The following is a 20912-nucleotide window of genomic DNA, read 5'->3' as shown; positions in this document are numbered from 1 at the left end:
AGAGAAAAAAAAAACATGTTTCCTACTCCCGAATGCGACTTGTTTCTATTATTTTTTTATTTTTTTTACACGAACTATACAAATCCATAGTAACGTGTCTCGAAATGTTTATTATATATCGTAATGTTTTCAACAAAATTTATTCTTCTTAATATCAATAGATAATAAATCGTAAAATAAGGCAATGCATGTATTGTGGCGAATACATTTGAAATGAACGGAGGCGTCACGACAAAGCAGCAGGATATGTTTAATAAATATATACATATATACAGAGTGGGACAAAAGTTCAAGGCGGACCAAAAGTCCTTAGGTGATTTTAAAAAACAATTACGCCTTTTCGAGACTATTCAGATTAATTTTTTTTTTTTCAGATTGTACAATTACGGAACTTAAGAACTTTATAGATTGATTTTTTTTTGTTCGAATTATAAAACTGCAAGCCTAGAAACTTTTTTATTGAATCTGAGAACAAAATTTACCTAAAATATCTCGAAAAAGAGTAATTGATTTTTAAAATTATCTAAGAACTTTTGACCCACCCTATATATATATAATTTGTATTTCCTCGATGTGAACAGATTTCAGCGACCATGATGACCGCTAGAAAGAAAGAGATAGAAAGAGAGAGTGGTGACACGAAGTTTATTGGATTAAAGTCTTCCACCAACACATACACCGACATACATAAAGAACAAAGAGAGACAATAAGTTGGAACAAAGCACGTCAAAGTGACCGAAGAGGGCCACAATTCGAAGAGAGAGGCTTCGATCTTTTATTCTTCTTACAACTTCTTTTATTCTTTCGACAGGAGAAAAAGAAAGAGAGAGAAAGGGAGAAACTCTTGGAGAAGAGAACAATACAACACAACAGTATGCCTGATATACGAGAAAGCTCACCTTCCGACCGTCCAGAAAGAAGATGTACATACATACATAACATCATACATACAACATGCATGCATGCATACATGCATACATACATACATGTACGTGTTTTCCATAATATAACTGCAAAGAATCTGTGCAGTCGAGCATTCACTTTTTCGACGCTTTCGAGTCGACTCGAGAATTTAAAGAATTTCTTTTCTTTATACCCGCGAGTAGTCCTGTTAATTAATCGAGAATAAATTCCGCTAGTATAGATCTCGGAATAGTAAAACACAAAGGAGAAACTAACAAATTTACACCATATCCCGTTAAGAGAAACATCATACCTTATTATTTCTCGTTTTACGTAAGTATAATAGATATAGATCTATACTAATAAATATCAAATCCATTCGGGATGAACTAGGAAGCGCGCAACGAATGTGAACGAATGAGTATATAATGGAGCTCTCTGAATTTTCAAACGTCACCAAAGTTCTACCTTTTTTGGCATATGACATTGAAAGAAGACAACAAAGGACTCGGAAGTGGCAGGATAAAGGATGATTTTAAACACGTGTAGAGTATACTGACAGTGAAAGAAAGAGATTTAAAAAAAAAAAGAAAGATAGGGAGAGAGAGAGAGAGAGAGAGAGAGAGAGAGAGAGAGAGAGAGAGAAACAGAAAAACACAGAGATGGTGACGGTAAATGACGTAAGATAAGATAAGGTAAGGTAAAGTGAAGTAAGGGGAGGTGAAATAAGGTGAGGTGAGGTGAAGAGAAGTGAGCTGAGGTTTGGTAAGTCAGGAGAGCCTCCTTATGAGCGTCCTTATAAGGTTGCAGCGCCCACGTGCACAACTCGACAAGCTTGCATGCTTTCGGACAAGGACTATGCGACTCTGGATTTTTTCTCTCCCTTACACATTCACGTCGGACGCCCATGGAAACGCGTACCTTATACATAACACGTTCTATTTCCTTCTCTTTCTCTTTCTCTCTTTAATTACAATATCTTTTATAGCCTAGCTAAATAATGATCCACAATAATCCACAATGAGTTCTCTCTCTCTTTTCTCTTTCTCTACCTAACATATCGAGGTTGACTTATGCAAATTAGAATTACCTCTCTATTCTCGTTATTGCGCTTTAATAAGACCGGAGATTTCGACAGTGAGTCTGGTTTCTACTACTATTGGTCTTCCCCTACCTCTCCCAGTCGTGGTAATAATACCTATAGCCGTCTACATTCGTAAGAGAAACTTTCTAACTTTTTAAAAGAGTTTGTATATTATCTGTGTATGTATGTATGTATGTATGTTCTGTATGTTGTATGCATACATGTATGTATGTATGTGTATGTTGTATGCATGTATGTATATGCTCTACGCACGACAAGAAGCACTTCCGTGCTAGCTAGTACTACCTGTCGATTATAATCTCCCTCTTTTATACGCGTACGAATATGATAGATAGATACACATACACTCGTACATACACAGATTGTCAAGAGATCGAATCACTCGAGATAAGATCGATATATTTATTTGATACGACGGAATAATGCGATCGATTTGATTTATTTGTCAAAGCGTGGGACAGGGAAAAAAAGAAGAAAACTACCTCAATGCAAAACGATTCGCATGTAAATCGATGTAACTTACCTAACCAATTAAAATTCGTTCCTTTATCGCATTTCTAGGATTGCAATTATGCAAATTCCATTATGCATCAACTTGATCTACGTACGCGGAGATGCATAGACGGTGGTATGTATGTATATATGCCACTTGTTGCATCGATGATACCTTTATTTTCAATGTGATCTTTCATTATTACGATATACTTGATCATTACCTATATTTATCACAACGTTGTTATCATTTTTCATGAATCATGATATAATTCATGATTCATGAAATATCAATATCAATGAAATATCAATATCTAAATTTCATGAATCATATTAACATCGACAATCTAAAGCTAACTTAATTTCCATGGACAGATAAAAAAAAACCTGCAGCTACCGAACGAAATAATAACATTACGATTTATTTAGGGCGTGTCTTCAAGTTAATGTACTCGATCCAACTACATTCATATTACTTTACATAAATATCCGTCATATTTCGGATTAGTTTTTCCGTAATTATCGAAGCGCGACTTAATCTCGGACATCATCATCATCATCATCATCATCGTTCATCATAACCGTTGCGTTGCGTTACGTTGCGTTGCATTGCGTTATACGCATCTCTTCGTCTTAATTGACGAATGCGCTCCACTTTCTTGAGCTTGGCCCGTGTTCCTTCTTACGTAGCCGTTTGTATTTATCTTCTCGATAAAAGAAGATAGATACAAGTGCAAAGAATCTATCTCCATCTCTATCTTTATTTCTCAACGATGAAAGTTACGATCGTCTCTTCGCCTAAACTATTCTTAGATGATCTTTTACGGGTATATCAACTCTCATGCTAGTGTCTCTGTCCACTGTCGCTTAACCAAGCTCCAGATACCAGCGAACGTTCAAAATAGAACGTGCCCGAAAATAGACCTGCACTGCCCGTGAATGCCCCTTTAATGCATAAGAAGAAAAAGGAAGGTGGTAGTCAGTCTTAAAAGAAAATGCTTGGTAGAGAGCTAGCTGACTCGACCCCAAGCAAGATCAACCTCCTCAACAATGGAACTCGATATTAAATCTTGCTACGAATCGTCGATGACGATACTTCGAGTATTCCTCGAGTGTCTTTCTCGACTCTCAACCCGTCAACCCCAACCCTACCTCTTTTTCTTCTTTTCTTTTTCTTTACTTTAGAAAGACAATTTTGCTGATGTTGCTCTTCAATCAAACCCGTCTCACTCTTCCTATACCGATGGCTATCGATAAAGCTATTCGTTTCTATGGTATAAGGAATATATAGACAAGTGTCATTCCTACCTACTCTATCGGGTGTCCGGAAAATACTCTCTTTGCGGAATAAATTTCGATCGGTGATAATATAATGTATACGTATATAGGTCGAGCCAGAACATACATATATATATGTAATATATTTTTTTTTGGTCAGATTATAAAACTATGAGCCTAATTATGAACGTATAAAGGGAGTAATTGATTTTAAGAATTACTTAGGATCTTTTGGCCCATCCTATACGATAATTGTAAGGTCAAAATCTTGACAACGTTAGTTATCCTATAACGAGAATTGGTTTTTTTTATTGATATCGATGGATGTACTTACGTACGCGTTAACATGTGACTGCGAACGAACAATCCCTTGTGCAATTTCAATGAAGCAAATCGAGCGAGACTAATTTTCGTCGGCGTTGCACTATGTACATATCCTATCGATTATACGATTCCTATGTGTTTATGTGTGTGCGTGCGCTATAGATCATATGGAGAGAGAGAGAGAGAGAGAGAAAGAGAAAGAGATTCAAAGCAATGATATATTTTCTTGCAAGGAATATCTCTGATGCAGAGAGAGAGAGAGAGAGAGAGAGAGAGAGAGAGAGAGAGAGAGAGAGAGAGATTCGTTAGTTTTCTACGAATCTTGGATCATTCGAAAAAGAAAGAAGTCAAAGTCATCATCATTATCATTATCATCATCATCATCATCATCATCATCATCATCATCATCATCATCATCATCACCATTATTACCTTTTCTCGACATTTGTCAATTTGTCAATTTGACTTTGAGATTTCATGGCATTGCTAGATGAGCTGCGAACTTTCATCAAATGTACGTTACTAACGGGTTAAGCGTAATACTTGTTAAATGCCTGTAACTTGTCACGGCAATTGTACGTTCGAAGTTGTGGAAAAATTAATTGGACCACCGTTAAGTTCGCTAACGAACCGAAACGTGTTCGTATAAAACCGTAGGAAAAGGATCCGTAAGAGAATCTTTGCGTATTATGACGTAACATACGATAGAGATCGTTTTAGAATATACGCCAAGATTTCTTTTTCTTTTCTTTTTTTTTTTTTCATTTCTTTTTACGATAAATTATGATTCAAGCTTTTGCAGATGTAACGATAATGATTATTCTACTTACATATTTCCATTAGTAAGGTATTAGACTCGATCGATCCTGATTTTTGCATTGAACTTTTTTCTTTCTCTTTTTTACGAAAGATGTTCTTGTCCCGGATAACCTCGAAAAAAATTCCATAATCGTTGCGAGCAAGGAGACGCTCAAAGATAACCCTAACCTAAAAAATCCAACCACAGCTGTTTTTTTCGTTCGAACTGTAAGACCGTGAAAACACGAGCTGAACTTTTTCCGCTAAAAGCTTGCCTTTTTTAAACATAAAATCCTTCCTTTTTTGAAACCTGCTTCTCCTTCAAAGTATCTCCGATGAGAAGCAACGCGCCATCTATTTGGGATCGAATATTGAACACTCGTAGTAACCATGCACGATGTTTTACGTGGATGCTTGTATGCGCCCGTGTGATGTGTATATATGTGTGTATTTTTGTTTGTTGTGTGTGTAGACCATCAGAGAGAGAGAAAGAGAGAGAGAAGAGAGACTTCCCTTTCTTGGAAAACGATCTGACTCATTCGACGTTGAAGAACGCGCAAAAGAAACCTTGCCAACCGTCTTGCATATTTGTGTGTGTATATCTGTGCATACGACGTATATCGGTGTATATAAAAATTTCAAAAAGATAGGTAGATATCGAACGGAAATGACTACAAGTTATCGCTCTCGTATAAGTTTCGATTTCAAATTCGAAGTTTCTCTCTCTCTCTCTCTCTCTCTCTCTCTCTCTCTCTCTCTCTCTGTCTATCATGAATCTTTAAACTACTTATTTGATTGCAAAATTTAATCGTAAAAAGAGAGAAAGAGAGAGAGAGGGAAAGAGAAAGAGTTCATATATGCAAATAAAGTAAGCCTCAATCGATAAGGTAGAATTTGCAGTATACATTGACTTGTATAAATCCTACAGACCTTCCTCTAACATTATTATTTACATTTATATATATATATATATATATATATATATATATATATATGAAATTTTTTCTGACATTTTCCGTCCTAAAAATAACATTTAACTTTCTTGTTTTTCTTTTTTAAGCTGAAATTTCTTCGTTTGAAATTTGACGAAATCCAAATGTAATTGGAGTGGAAAGGGTTTAACTGCGATACGAGTGTACAGCATAAATCTAAGTATTTTTGATCAAAAGGGAACTCTTTGAGCTGATGCAATTTTTAAATCGAAACACGCTTTGGCGAAAGTCTCGTAAGCACCGAGTACAATGTTATTCTTTAAGCATATGTTTCCACGTGAATGCGACACGGTGCATTATAAAAATCGATTTCTCTAACTGAGCAGAGAAACAACGTTGAAAATGTCAATAAGAATGTTAGATCTAATTAATAAAAAAATTTCTTTCGTATGACGTTTTATTTATCACGCGAGGTAAATAATTAATAAAGTAAGTTATCGAGTGCGAGAGAAAGAGAAAGAGAGAGAGAACGATGGTTTCATATTTTTCAAGGACAAAACCGAATCTCCGAAAAGTTTCAAAGTATCCGCGGTTATCGCACTTCATCGAGGAGAACAATGGTTCTTAATTGGACCCACCCGTCATGTTTCCTCGCCTATCGACGGTAGTAATACCCTAACCTAGCTTCGTTTTTCCCTTTTTTATCTCTCTCCCACACAACCCCACTCTTTTTATAATCGCTCTATTTCCTTCGCGCTCTCTTTACTTACACAATTCGAAATCCTCAAATTTCGAGACTTTTAATTCCACGTTGGGACGACGAGAACTACTTCTCTATCGTGTAAACAAATGGTATAAGGCATTATTGTATTCTGAAATGTTATAGTCAAGGACGAACGGAGAGACCTTATAAAGCTTTCGCGTTGGCGGATTAATATTGTCAGGTCCGATATATGTATATTCTCGATACGCGTATACGAGAAACGTTAGAGAAAAATATAGGGAACTCGGGAGAATGAAATGGCCGTCGACGAGGATTTATTTCGAAAAGAGTGGAGATTGGAGAGGGGGCCTGGTGTCGAAGGAAGGAGATACAGCAGAGAAGCTACGTTTTCTATTCTCTCTCTCTCTCTCTCTCTTTCTCTCTCTCTTTCCCATCTTTTTTTTACGATTATCGACTTTCCATCTCGAACGTAATTTTTAATTAGTTGCTTTAAATCGTTTCTCGTTTGATTATTGATTTTAATCATTTGAAATCGATTTAATATGACCAATGAGAAACGTTGTTGTTTTTACGTACGATTATGAAAATAATCGAAGTTGAAATAATCGAAAAAGATTATCGTTGCGAATCGTCGGCTTTAATCTTGGCATTCGAGTGGTCCGATCGATATATGCGAAATCGACCGGTTAGTTGCGGTCTCATGCAGCAAAAGGATTCGTGTTCATGTTCGAAAGAGACGACACACGACACACGACACACACGTTCAATTTCGATCGGTATAGATGTGAGTGAATTAATGAACTTATCCAGGGGACTTAGACATGTACATATGTATATACACATATATATACGAAAAAACGTGAACATATTTATTATACTCCTTTTGAAAGAGAATCTTTAAGCTACATGTGCATATACGTATGTATATATGTATATATATATATACATGTTCAATGATGCACCTATCGTTAATTATCGATCGTACGTATACAGAACGTCGCATAGAAGTAACCAGTAAATTCGAAACTTTCAACGAGGGGACCCGTAATGCATGATTCATACCACAAGCTGTTTTCTGGCAAGAGAGAAAAAGAGAGAGAGAGAGAGAGAGAGAGAGAGAGAGAGAGAGAGAGAGAAAGAGAGCGGAAAGTGTCTTTTCTACTGCGGCCAAGAATGCGGATATTTGTCTTGAACGAATATATAATTTCAAATATATGGTTTCCAAGAACGAAAAGTTGTTACGATCTAACCCAAGATAGATAGATTGATATATAGAAAAACTTTTTTTTTTTACTATTTATTGGAAACTTTTAATCTTTCATTCGTCGACCTATTTACTCGTCCAAGTTTAGATCGTATTTGTGCTTGATATTAACATATTGTTGATCAGCCCCATTATAAGCAAAAAGTAATCCGATTCACGCTCCGGCTGCGTTCATAATTGAATTAAAATCGTCATTAAAATATTATAAATCCAAAAAAAAAAAAAAAAAAAAAAAAAAAAAAAAAAAAAAAAAAAAAAAAAAAAAAAAGATTGTTAATATCATCAAAATGAAGCGAACGAACGCTTATTCAATGTACAATATACTATTATACAATAACGGTTTAAACAAAATTGTATACAATTAATAATTAACATAAGTTGCATGTATGTACAAAGAGGTCTCAGTCTCAATAATGTGTCAATAATATCAACTATAGAATAGAGAAATACATACATATATATTATAAAATATTTGTTACTTCCTTATACGTCACGTATATTGTTGCAAAGTGGTTAACAATGACTCGAATCTCGCGCGTATCATCATCCTTGCGATCCGCGTCGATTATGAATGCTCTCATAAGCATTCAACGGAACCTTCGCCGGTAAAAGTCTGCTTCAGCGAGATAACAAGCCGATTTATAAGTAGAGAGCGAGAAAGAAAGAGAGAGAGAAAAGAAAAGAGAGCAAGAGAGAGACTATGTACGCGCACTCAAATATCTTTCTCACGATGTAGACTGACGTGTGTGTATGTATGTATGTATGTATGAGAGAGAGAGAGAGAGAGAGAGAGAGAGAGAGAGAGAGAGAGAGAGAGAGAAATAAAAAAAAATAAAAATGAATAGAAGAAAAAATAGTAATAGTATTGTCTCACGTGGTTAGAAAAAAGTTAGAAACCGATAATACCGATCGAGCGAGAGCGCGTATAAACCGTTAGACGTTCGAATCGATCGTTGCACATGTGCATATACTTTTTTCTTTCTTCCGGAACGCATTATCATAGAACTATTCGGAAGTATTTAAATTTCTATCGTCTATACGTTCGTTCGATTAACATAGACGTAGTTCGAGTTTAAATATGATTTCGATAAACTCTTTAGCACTGAATAAATATCTACCAATGAATAGAGTTCTACTAAAGAGATCGATAACTATGAGTACGTTATTACTTCCGAGGAAAAAAAGACACTGACTCGAATATATGTATATGTATATATATATTATATATATATACATACACACAATATATATATATATATACATATATATAACCGAGTACGTTATTATTTCTGGAGAGAAAAAGAAGGCACTGTGTAGTACACTAACATAATATATATGTATGTATGTATGTATGTATGTATGTATGTATGTATGTATGTATGTATGTATGTATGTATGTATGATGTATCACACTTAAACATTTTTCTTTCTGTTTTTTTTTCGCGCTAATAGACGACGGAAAAAGATGGTCTGCTTTTATTATTCTACTTCCGGAAAATGATGTGATCCAAAGAACGATTAATATAGACAGATCCATTCGTTTCTATGTTGCATATTAATATTTCTATTCGCGTAAACACATTCCAAATTATAAAGCAACTAGATAAAATGAATGATCGATGCTTGGCTACCGGCTCCTCCTACGCTTCGAGAGAGATTCGATCGATGAAGGCTACGTCAAGGACACGAGATTCTGATCGAAATACTTTTTTCGAATGTACATACGTACGTATGTATCTGTCTATATACAAACGTATAAGAGAGAATATATCGTACGAATACAATTTTTCTAGAAATATACTTCGAATTATTTCACTGTTAGAATTAATACCAATATATATATATATATATATTTCAAAGATTCAAAATCCGACGTGTTAGTTGGTAAGAGAAAACGTTAGAAAATATATGTCTAATATTTCAATGCAGTGAGGAACAAACGAAGACAAGGAGCACACGTCACATGGAACGACCGTTACGATACTTTTGATCCTGATGGATTTCAAAGCGGTAGTAAGTAAAAAAGACAAAGGAGAAGAAAGGTAAAACGGAAGCACTAGTAGCAAATACGGTGTGTGTTAAGAGAAAGGGAGAAAGAGAGAAAGAGAGAGAATAAGAGTCAATAAGATTGTAAGAAAAGATGTTTATACCGGCAATTTGTCCACGAGTTAGACGAGGACAGAACGACCGGTACAAATCGTCGCCGGTTTTAAAGCAATAGCACGAGGCGTTCGATAGTTTAGTAGTATACATGTTGAGAGAGAGAGAGAGAGAGAGAGAGAGAGAGAAGGATGCAAAAAAGCGCCAATATGGCGTCGCACCCAACGGTCACGAGGAAATTCGCGAAAAACTTGAGGAAAAATTAAATACGAATAGTTCCGAAATTCACCGTACATATATGGGAACGTCGCGGTGATTGGAAGAGAAATAGAGAGACGAGAGAGAGAGAGAGAGAGAGAGAAAGAGAGAGAGAACCAGTCGCGAGGCTGCGACAATATGAAGGTTATGACGGTGTAGAGATGTAGAGGGGCGGAAAAAGGAGAAAAAGAGACAGAGATAAAGAGGCGGGGAGAGAACCCACGCGCGAATATTTTAACGGACGACTTTACGAAGGGCTGCTCTTCGAATTCGTATCGATACACTCGCTAGAGAAAGAGAAGAAGATTGATAGAAAACGGGGGAGATGCGAAGAGATGAGAAGGGAAGGGAAGGGAAGGGTGGGGTAGGATGAGATGAGGGAAGAGAGAGGGGGGAGACCGTTCGCGGCAAATTTCGCGCGTAAGAGAGAAGAGATCGCGTTTGAGAAGAAAGAAAGACGAGAAGCCGCGAAATTTTAAAAATTGTCCTTCTCTTTCTTTCTCTTTCTCTCTCTCTCTTTCTCTTTTCGACTATTAAACTATAACGACATAACTACCAACGATGGAGAACGCGACGACGATGACGACGACGACAACACTCACCGTCCGTTCTCTTGATGTTTATGCTATTGCCGGTCTCGATGTTGCACATGCCGCGGTCCATGGTCATTTAGTCGTCCGGCTGCATAAAAAAAGACGATGTTCCTTTTCTCTCGAATTCGGACGTTCTCCTTTTTCTTTGGAAGAATGGTGGCCGATCCTCGGCTAGGAAAGAGCCGTTGCCGTGGGGGTGTACGCTTGCTTCTGCCGCCGTCGTTGCCGTCGCGGGCACGTTCGAGTCAACGAAAACGGTCGGAAACCGTCGAAAGAGAGAGAGAGAAAGAGAGAGAGAGAGAGAGAGAAAGAGCAACGGCGCTTGCGGTGGCGCCGATCGTAAAGACCGATCGCGACGTTTCCTCAACTCGGCCAACGAGCAAGAGAACGAGCGTCACTGTATTCTTCTTCTTTTTCGTCTTCTTTCTCTTTCTTTCGTATCTATTGGTCCAACGTAAAACGGGCGGATCTCCTTTTCTTTTTTCTTTTTCCTTTTTTCTTTTTTTTTTTTTCAGGACTCGCGTCGTCTCTCGAAAAGCACACGCCCGATTGTCGCTTTGAATGTCGTGGATTCGCACGCTGAGCGCGTTTTGACAACGATAAGAGTCTCCTGCGCTTGCTGCTTTCCTTCCTTCTTCCTCTTTCTGATAATAGTAGTAGTAGTCGTCGTCGTCGTCGTCGTCGTCGGTTGACGCGACGACTATCAACTCGAGACGCCGCTCGTCTTCGTCCTCGTCCTCCTCGACGTTAAAACGAAGCGCGCTAAAGCGCCGACCGCGATAGCTCTAAACGTACACAGAGATAACGGGTACACGCTTCGAGATCGCCTTCACGAATTACATCCGGGGAAGGTACATTGAATCGCGCGAGAGACAGACGTTCGCTTTTCTGCCGGGATACTGCCAGTGTCCGTTATTGACAACGGAAGGATCGCGAGCGCCAGCTCGCGGTCGGCCGCGCGCGCCGAACCTCTCGATCCGCCACCTGGCGGAGTCGACCGTCGACTGGCGAGATTCTACGCTTCGTAAGAGCGCTCGAAGCGCCATCGCTCGACTATAGTTCGAATCATTCTACTTCGACCGGCGCGCGCATCATCGGCGGGAATTTTCGATTTCTTTTATTACACACGATGTATATCGATGAAAGAGAAATTATTTTATTTTCGATTAAATATAGTTTCGTGTATGTTTATAAATACGAAATGTTTATATGTTATTTGTTAAAATTTTGTCGACGATGGTAATATCGCTTGCCGCACCCACGACTTGAGCTCTTCTAAATCGAAGTCAACGTCTGGAACGACTACTCTTTCGATGATATGCTTTACCCTGAAATCGTACGAATGTAAAGGATTATGCGATCTCGCGCGTTTAGCGTGATACAGTACTTACGTATCTTTTCGTTGAACCTCGGGTATACGCGAAGGAAGAGTTCCCTGTTTTACGTTCTTAAAAACCTATATTCGTAAGAAAAAAAATTAAAAGCACAAACGTTCGCTATACGTAATAAAAACTCGCCTAAATTAGAAATACCTCTAAGCTGCGCTTTATAAGCTGTTCGCTAAGACCAGCACTTTTGGCTACAGAATGTGCAAAACTGCAAGTGGTACTTCCAACTACTAAGCGATAAAGAAACGCTAGAGACTCGTCGTTGTTCGTTATGAATTCAAATGTCTGGAAACAATAAACGCGATTTGACGTAATGTTCTGACAAAAGTAACGAGTAGGAAATGATTAAGGTACTTGGGCTTCTATCATCGGATTTTCAGGCAACAGCTTTGTTACGCGATGAATGTGAGTTGCAGCGAATACGTGAGGACAATAAACGGCTCTTTCGACGAAGCTATCTAGAACAGCAGCCAGTAACGACAGACCATTTGTCTCGGATGTGCCTTTGCCAAACTCATCCATTATTACAAGAGAGTTTGGAGTTGATGCATACAGTGCCATATTTATCTATAAATAAAACATCATTCTCGGAATCTATTCGATTTGTTCATTCTTAAATTTACCTGTCGAAGAGTTTGCAAAAAAGCACTAGCATCCAATGAAATACTATCTATAGTAACGATCTGCGTTAATATATGAGTCATAACACCGATTGTCGCAGATTCAGCAGGTACGAAACAACCGATATGAGCCATGAACACTATAAGTGCCACCTGCTTAAGATATATACTTTTTCCGCAAGCGTTCGGACCGGTTATAATTTTGACGAGGCTTTTCCCTTGTCCAGAATAAATGTCGTTCGGTACATATGTGGTATGAAATTCTTGCAAAGGATGTCGTCCTTGTTTCACGGCTATAACTTGCGACTTGACCACATTTGGTCTCACGTAATTATGATTCCGTGCCACTTGTGAGAAGGACAGCAATCTGCCGGAAGAGAAAGAAATTTTCTAATGATAGACCATACACCCGGCAGTCGTTTCTACGACTATCATCCAACCGACGGAGAATGGTGAATGTTATCCGCTTTTACAACGCAATTTTTATCTGACGTAAGACGTCGTGTTCAAATCTGACGTCAAGATTATCCGATGTCATTCGACCTCTATTTATTTTCTTTCATTCGATAAATTCTATAAAATATATCTACTCACGTGTCTAATTCTGCACACAACTGTATAGCACTTAGTATAGAATTTGCGTGTTTGTTTATATATCGTACCAATTTCAACATAATTTCGCTTTGTCGTTTCGTTATTTTCGACATGATATCTCCTATGCTGCTGTCTAATTCTACAATTATAAATCGGAGATAATAATAGACATTTGATAATCGGAATAAATGACAATCCATTATAGTATAATTTCTTATCACGGACCTCTAGCGCAAGGACTCTTATAATAATGTACACCGTTTATTGCAAATTTGAATTCTAAGCCAGGAATATCATCTGCTTCTGGTGGAGTACGATTCCATTGTTTGATAGCCAATACGTAGCCGATATTTGGTAGATAAACCATATTGCAACTTGTAACGGATATGGGAAGATTATCTTGCATATCTTTTTCGCCCATCTTTGTTAAGAGTTGAGGTAACGCATGTTTTAGATTACGTACTACAAATGTAAAATTATAAAGTTAAAGTAGAATTTAGAAGAGAATGAACTTCAGTGATTAAGGAATTATCTTACGTTCGTCTAATTGAGGATCAACGTCGGATCTAACAATAAATGTATTCTCACGTTTGCTCGCTTCAAAATCAACTATAAGTTCAATGAAATACTTCACGTAATGCATCTCATCCGTAATAATATTTACTATCTTTCTGAATAATTGTATCTTGTCGTCATAATTCTCACAGATATAGGCGATGTAAATTATGTTAGTAACTGTCTGCAAAAGTTATATTTCAATTATAATACTAACGATCTTAATTGCAAGTTCAGAGATAACAAGACAAACTTTATGCAATCTTTGCCAATCGGAAGCTCTCGCTCGTGGACCTAAATAACGGCTAAGTATTGCACTCGTTAAACGATAAATATCTTTCAAACATGTTGTTAAATTTTCAACGACACTTTGATTGGTTGGATCCAAGAAGAAATCTATCACGTCAAATCTTTGATTGAGTACGTCGATGTCTCTTGTTGGACGTCGAATTGTCTTCCTATGAAAATTAATAAAGAAGAACATATATATATTTTTTTGTTTTGTTTTCTAATTTCAATAATCGAGTATTTTTTTCTTAATTTAAACATTAATACGAACCATAAAAACTGTACCCCTGGTCTCGATTGACAACAATTTAACAATGCGAATAAGCTACCACTTTGCATTTTTGTAGATGCATTACCGAATTTGAAGAAACTTGGATGATATTTTGTTTGGACGATATTTAACGCTTTATAAGAATCGTCGTCGATCATTACAAGGTTTTCTCTTTTTCAGAAAGAAAAATAATCAAACGAAGATTATGACAAAAGGAGTTAAAGTTAAAAACAAAGTAGAAAATATTGTTGAAGAGAAAAACTAATAAAGATCATAAGATACTTACAAAGTAATATAATTCAAGGATATAAAAGATGCTTTGCCGGAAGGATCAAGAGCAATAGTACTCCAATGTTTATCGATAAATCTTAAGAGTAATCCTAAAGCATGGATCATCGCATGAGCCTTAAAATCGAGCAAAGCATTTAGAAACGTAACTCTTTCAGAATTTTCAGCATCTTTCGGTTCGGAATCGAGTTTTAAGCATCGAACTCGGTGATAACAAGTTTCATAGTTATTTTCTTTTTTCGGTAAAGTTTTCAATATCGTTTGAACCGATCGATCGCTCGAACTAGAGCTTTGATTATCCTCCATTGCATCCGCCATTACGAGCTTTTTTATACAATTAAGAAAATCGTCGAATATTCCAAATATCGTGACAATGTAATGCGGTTGACATTGCCTAATAAGCATCTTCGTAATATTGAAATTAATGACGTCATCGTGAATATCCTCCATTACAAATAATTCTGACGTTACGATGTTATAATACGCTGCACCCAAACGATTGTTCAACCACATCAACGTTAAAATGATCTAACAAAACAATATGAAGTTGAAGAAACGATAAAAATTTACAAAACGTACGATACTTGCCTCATCTCTATTTTCTAAATTTTCTATGCGTTTTGCATTGCTCGTGCCATTATGCTCAGTCGGTAAATTTCCCGAAGAAGATTCCTGCATCATCTTGTTTATCGTTTCGGTGTCCTCGTCGCTGCTCTCTCCAAATAACATCGCTTCGAATTCTGATTGTCTTTAATTACATTCGAATATTTTAATGGTGATAATTAAAAAAAAGAGCAATATGGTGCTACGTGTTTGAAAAATAGTGCGATACGAGTGAATTCGAAAAGTAAGATCATTCGTACATACATAACATTTTTCCCAGGATTTTCTTGTAATTTGTTAATGATATTATTTGCCGAAGAAGAAGCAGTTACTGTATAATTTTCGCTCTCCATAGTTTTCATTCACTTTTTTTTATTTGTTCGTTCAATAGAAAAATTACTTTGATCACGGTCAAACACGCTCGATTATACAAACAACTACTCGAGTGAATTTAATATCTATAATAAAAAGTAATCTATATTTATAAAATTATGTATGCGTTAATGTTTATATAATTAATAATTTATCGATTCTAAATTAATATGATTCAATATCAAGGTTAAGGTAGATTTTGAAAATTTTAATAAATACTAAATTTGTCTTTGATAGTACTGCCGATGCGTTGACTACATTTGGCGCGAAAATTGAATTTGAAATTACATTCGATTATTATTTCTTGCAAGTTTAATCACAAAATGTTTTTTTCTTTTTATAGATATATTATATGTAATACTTACGACAAATAATTAGATCTCATGTCTGCAAATTTAGGTTGACGCGAATAAAAAAGACATCATCGTAACAATGTAATTATTTAATCGAGTACAATTCATTAGCATAAATTTGCTGCACATGTTACCTGTACATAATTACAAAATATGGACCCTAAACCACTTGGAATAGTGTATTCGATGTAACTATTATTCGGCACACAGTTTCGTTAAACTGCATTAATTTATAATGCAATAGCGCATTTACCATATGCTAAAAATCTTTGATTCGTTGTTGTACTTATACAAACTATCATATCTTAAGTTTAAATACTAAACGAATGTATCAAGAATTACATGGAACACATTTGGTTAGGAGTTAGATCATGTTATTTGTTACATGATAAATCATTATTTGACATTAGTTACACTTACAGATTGAATATTGTTTATGTATAAAAAAAAAGAATTCTTTTTATATATAAAATAGCATCTCTCTATAATAAATTTTAATTTTCCAATAAAATTGTACCCTATTTCTTTTTTTTTTTTTTTTAATTTTTCTACATCTCTCTTATTATAGATCCTTATTGTAAATATTCCAAAAAAAAAAAAAAAAAGAAAAAAAAAATAGAAAAAAGAATAGGTTCATACCTATTCTTAATTTTTGTGAAGAAGTTTGCACAATTATAAAATAAACATTTAACTTGGAATGGGCTGGGGTGGTTGAGGATTAAAGGAAATGGGTCGATAGCTCTTCTCCCTCACAAAAGGTTGGACTCCGTTTAATATAAAGCCATTAATGGGATTCCGTTCTTGCTTGATTGGTTCCACTGGGCTTTCATCCTCCGAACTGGCGGCTTCCTCGCTTCGTTCTGGGCTAGCCGACCTATTCAACGTTTTCTCACTCTTTTCATTTTTGTCTTCGATTCTTATACATGCATCATTTATATTTTCTTTGTGCTCTATCTACCTCTCCCTTCGAGAAAGTATCATAACTTCATCTAATCGTAAGCCACATCATAATTAATTAATGTCTCAACGAATTATGTTCCATCTATGTATTATTATTATTCTATATAGGCACCTTTCTTTCTAGCCCAATACGTAAATTATGTAGAAGCCCGATGCCCGATTGTTTTGTTTTAATCAAAGCGTTGTTAGATGACTAGAAGTGTTAAAACTACTTACTTTACGTTCATTTTAAAACCTGCATGGAATAAAAATCAAAAGCCAAACATTAGTAGTAGCTCTCGTTGTCAACGATTTATACGTATATAAAACATATCAGGGCTATGTATTTTTTCAACGGAAAAAAAAAAAAAAAAAAAAAAAAAATGTTATATGAGCGTAAGATGAGGTCATGCAACATGCTGCTGAGCATACTGTCTTCAAGACGTAACGTAATCGTTCGCTGATAGAGTTTAGCAATTGAATCGTATATTCAACGAATCTTCCTAGACACATTCCAACTTATTTGCCTCTATTTGATCAAATATTATCGATGCTGCTGGCTGGCCGGTATTTAAGCATGGAGAAAAGGCAGGGGATTGGTTCGAACATACCTAGAACGTAGAGGTTTGCCTTTGCCTCCTGTTTGCCTAGAATGTGGCCTGGTATTTGGTTGCGATAATTCACTATCGCTGCTGGCTAAGGATGACCTCGCTGCAACGGCACCATGAGCGAAATCCTTTCTATTTGTAGAACACGAGTCAACGTTTTGTTAAGTACGTCTTAGATTACATGTTAAGGCAATCGATGTCAATCATCTCAACACCTGTTACCTGTAATTATCAGACCTAGGCGTCGAATTTAGATTCGTAGCTTTGCCACCGTGGACATTTGCATCGACAAAGACCGCCGAACTCTTTGGAATATCGCAAATGACTTTTGGATGTACAGTGGTCTGTTTATACTCTAAATGAGATGAACTTTCCGGCGTCCAAGCGTAGTATTTCGGTCGATAATCTTTGTACTCTCTTTGCTGTTGTTGTTTCGATTCAGAACTAGCGCCTCTTTTTCTATGATGCTCGTCGCTGCTAACGCTATTCTTACGATTCGCCGTTAGGGTACCAAGCGGAGCAGATGTTGGTGACGAGGCTGACGATGACGGTGCACCATCGGGATCAGCTCGAGACAATTGCGACGTATCCCATGCAGAAGGCAAACTACTGCCGATCAAAGCGTTTGAAATTAAAATCAAATGTCAAACCGGTACATATGTATAAATTTTACGCAATAAAATCTCTACCTGAGATGTTCATCCATATTATACAATCGAAGCTGTTGTCTAATATTCGCTTTCTCTCTTGCCCGTTTCCGTTGAAACTCTTCCTCGACTTTCCTCATAGCTTCGAGCTCTCCTTTTCTCTGACGTTCTTTGGCTTCAGCCTCGCGAGATAATTTCTCAGCCAACCTACGTCTTTCGATTTGCCTAACGGTTGATTGAAACGTAAATCGTTTACCTTTCGAACTATGTTTAGTTGGCGCTTTGATTTCAGAAGATGATTCTTTATTGTCTTGCGCGTTCTGTGATTGCTCGACGGTAGGCGATGTGCTTCTCTGTTTCATCTCGGATATATTTTCGCAGGACTTTGAAAAGTTTGAAAATCTATTATGCGAATTAATACCTCTCTCTGCGAAGGAAGACCTCTCCCCGAAGGATCTCAAGTTTTTTGACTTTTGCGATTTTTCCTCGATGGTAGAAGATCTTTGTAGATCGTCCACGGCATTCTTTTTATACTTCGATGCGGAATTAACAAAATTTTGTTTCTTCAGAGGACCGTTGTTCTTGTAATTCAAACTCTGTGGTTGGTACACCACCGTACCATTGGCTTCTGGTAAATACATGACATGACCACCGGAAGCTAAATAAGAAAAAGACGGAGGTTTCATGATTACAGGGAAGTCGTTTCTATCTTCGGAATCTTCTTGATCGTCGTCGTCGTCGTCGTCGCCATCAACGTCCTCATCGTCAAAGCCTTGTTTCCATCCAGAAGGCGAAGATCGAGTCACGTCCGTAATTTGATTGAGTTGCAAGGAGGTAGGTGCACTACTGGACAATAGCCAATTGTCATCGAGCACGTCGCCGGCACGTTTCCTTTCGAGATCCAACGGACCGAGTCCGAATGCTCCTGACATCGATCTTTTTAGTTTTTGCAACGAATTGAACGCTGATCCTTCCTTACCCTTCGCTTCGGGATTATAAAGGTACATCCTGTTGTCGTCACGTGGCAAGGAAAGAGAAAAGACGTGAGCTTTCGGTGTAAATTTCAACGGTGCTGGAATCGGAGGTGGAGAATCTACGCCAGCATCGCTGCTCGATTCTTCGCCGAGATCTTGTTGAGGAGTCCACGTGGGTCTCGTTGCCGGTGTCTTTATTCTGTTCGTCGTGCTAACGTCTAGAGAATCGTCGTTACCAGCTCCGGCGTCTCCCGAAATACCCGAATCCCCTGATTTGTCGTGCGAACTTCGAGGTCCCAAAGCTATCAATGGCGGAGGTGGCCTCGATAAACGTTCGATCCTTTCTTCAAACATGACCTACGATATATATATATATATACATATATATTATAGTTTACAGTTTGATCGCTTTTTTTCTTTTTCATTATAAATTTGTTCTACGTTCACTAACGGGAATCTCTTCGCTAGCTGTACTCATCGTTGGTCCAGGTGCTTCCAACGCGGATAATAATCTCCATGCTGCCGAGGGAGAAAATCTTGGTATTTCTAATTGTTTCTTCGGTAGCGTAGGTCGAAGTTTCAACGATATATCCTCTGGTCCGCTTTTTATCTGAAATAACAATTTATCGTTATCGAATCGTACGATCGTTTAAATTTGTCGATCTTCGTTGGCGCTTGACGTTAGAACTTACCTCGTCGCCGTCGTCCATGGTGTATTCGTTCGATCTGTTGATTTCTCTAACCTGCAATCTCGACTGGATGTGGTGCATTTGTTGGTCTACGCTATTTCGTGATTCTTTGGATAAGGCCTCATCCATGCCAAAATAGAAGGTCTTTGGCGTTGACTTTTCCGTACGCGGTAATCTGTAAAGAGAAATTTCTATGTTACATTTGACACGTTAGAAAATGAAAAAGGTTCGAAGCAGTACTCTTACATGTGCCAGTTTTCGACTGGTTCCTTCGTTTCTGAAATTTTCGTGAGTTTATCTTTGGCGTTTGCATCCTTCTTCTCTATCAACGTCTCACCACCATCCGACCATCTCTTTTCAATGCTCTTAGTGTCGTTCGTTTTTGTCTCTCTTTTACACCACTTGGGATCTGAGTTTTCTTTGTCCCTTCCTTTATGTTCCTGCGGTTCCGGTGTACTTTCCCTACCAGATCCTTGTCCTCGAGCATCGGATTTATCTCTACTGCGATGTCTTATCGGACTTTCCGATCTGCTTCTTCCAATATCGACGACATCCTCAAACTTTCGATTTTTCGATAGATCGTTTGATCTCTGATAATCTTCCAAGTCTCTTCTTTGCTTGTCCGAGAATCTATCTTCGATGGAATGTCCAAGCGTATCGAGCCTCTCCTTCAATGGCTTTCTGCCTTGATTCGTAGCTTCGTCTTCGAAATTCGTCGAAGTTCTCTCAATGTTTCTCTTCTTATTAACTACGGCATTATCCTCTCGTTCCTTCGAGCCATCCTTGTTCCTTCCCACATCGTTCCTACGTTCCTCGTACGAGGTCGTCTTGTTTTCCACTCTGCTACACCTCTCGACTATAAGCCTCCTATCCTCGTTCATGCGCGAAACGATTCTATCTGAAAGGATGAAAATTAACATTCTCAACGATCCTCTAGAAAAAGAATATAAA

At 37.4% G+C, this 20912-nt stretch overlaps 3 protein-coding genes across 9 annotated transcripts in view; all 3 read right to left on the bottom strand.

Moving 5' to 3' along the window:
• Positions 1-11075, bottom strand: part of LOC122630652 (kinesin-like protein KIF2A) — a 32966-nt gene extending 21891 nt beyond the window's left edge. For 2 of the 4 annotated variants that reach the window (XM_043815394.1, XM_043815396.1), the window contains exon 1: positions 10782-11075. In XM_043815394.1, the coding sequence (XP_043671329.1) occupies positions 10782-10848 (67 nt within the window). In that variant the 5' untranslated portion in view covers positions 10849-11075. Of the gene's footprint in view, positions 1-4933; positions 5368-10781 lie in introns of those variants that run through there. The other 2 variants (XM_043815391.1, XM_043815395.1) reach the window with 2 other exon arrangements.
• An 857-nt stretch (positions 11076-11932) lies between these two features.
• Positions 11933-15777, bottom strand: LOC122630655 (mutS protein homolog 5-like). Its single transcript, XM_043815401.1, has 13 exons — positions 15644-15777; positions 15365-15524; positions 14775-15304; positions 14489-14659; positions 14183-14387; positions 13912-14113; positions 13600-13836; positions 13375-13513; positions 12784-13147; positions 12515-12727; positions 12305-12445; positions 12164-12228; positions 11933-12100 (listed from the first exon to the last, which is right to left on the bottom strand). Exons 1-13 carry the CDS (start codon positions 15739-15741, stop codon positions 11992-11994), a joined length of 2634 nt encoding a protein of 877 aa, XP_043671336.1. The 5' UTR covers positions 15742-15777; the 3' UTR covers positions 11933-11991.
• A 398-nt stretch (positions 15778-16175) lies between these two features.
• The window catches only part of LOC122630653, a 50262-nt gene continuing 45525 nt past the window's right edge, over positions 16176-20912 (bottom strand). For 2 of the 4 annotated variants that reach the window (XM_043815397.1, XM_043815398.1), the window contains exons 4-10: positions 20208-20859; positions 19965-20136; positions 19724-19882; positions 18341-19629; positions 17874-18260; positions 17655-17783; positions 16176-16978 (exon numbers count right to left, since the gene is read on the bottom strand). In XM_043815397.1, the coding sequence (XP_043671332.1) occupies positions 16792-16978; positions 17655-17783; positions 17874-18260; positions 18341-19629; positions 19724-19882; positions 19965-20136; positions 20208-20859 (2975 nt within the window). In that variant the 3' untranslated portion in view covers positions 16176-16791. Of the gene's footprint in view, positions 16979-17232; positions 17300-17654; positions 17784-17873; positions 18261-18340; positions 19630-19723; positions 19883-19964; positions 20137-20207; positions 20860-20912 lie in introns of those variants that run through there. The other 2 variants (XM_043815399.1, XM_043815400.1) reach the window with 2 other exon arrangements.

Source organism: Vespula pensylvanica, chromosome 7 (assembly GCF_014466175.1).
Source record: "Vespula pensylvanica isolate Volc-1 chromosome 7, ASM1446617v1, whole genome shotgun sequence".
Lineage (NCBI taxonomy): Eukaryota > Metazoa > Arthropoda > Insecta > Hymenoptera > Vespidae > Vespula > Vespula pensylvanica.
The sequence above is the reverse complement of the archived record's forward strand: the minus strand, read 5'-3'. Positions and strand labels throughout refer to the sequence as shown.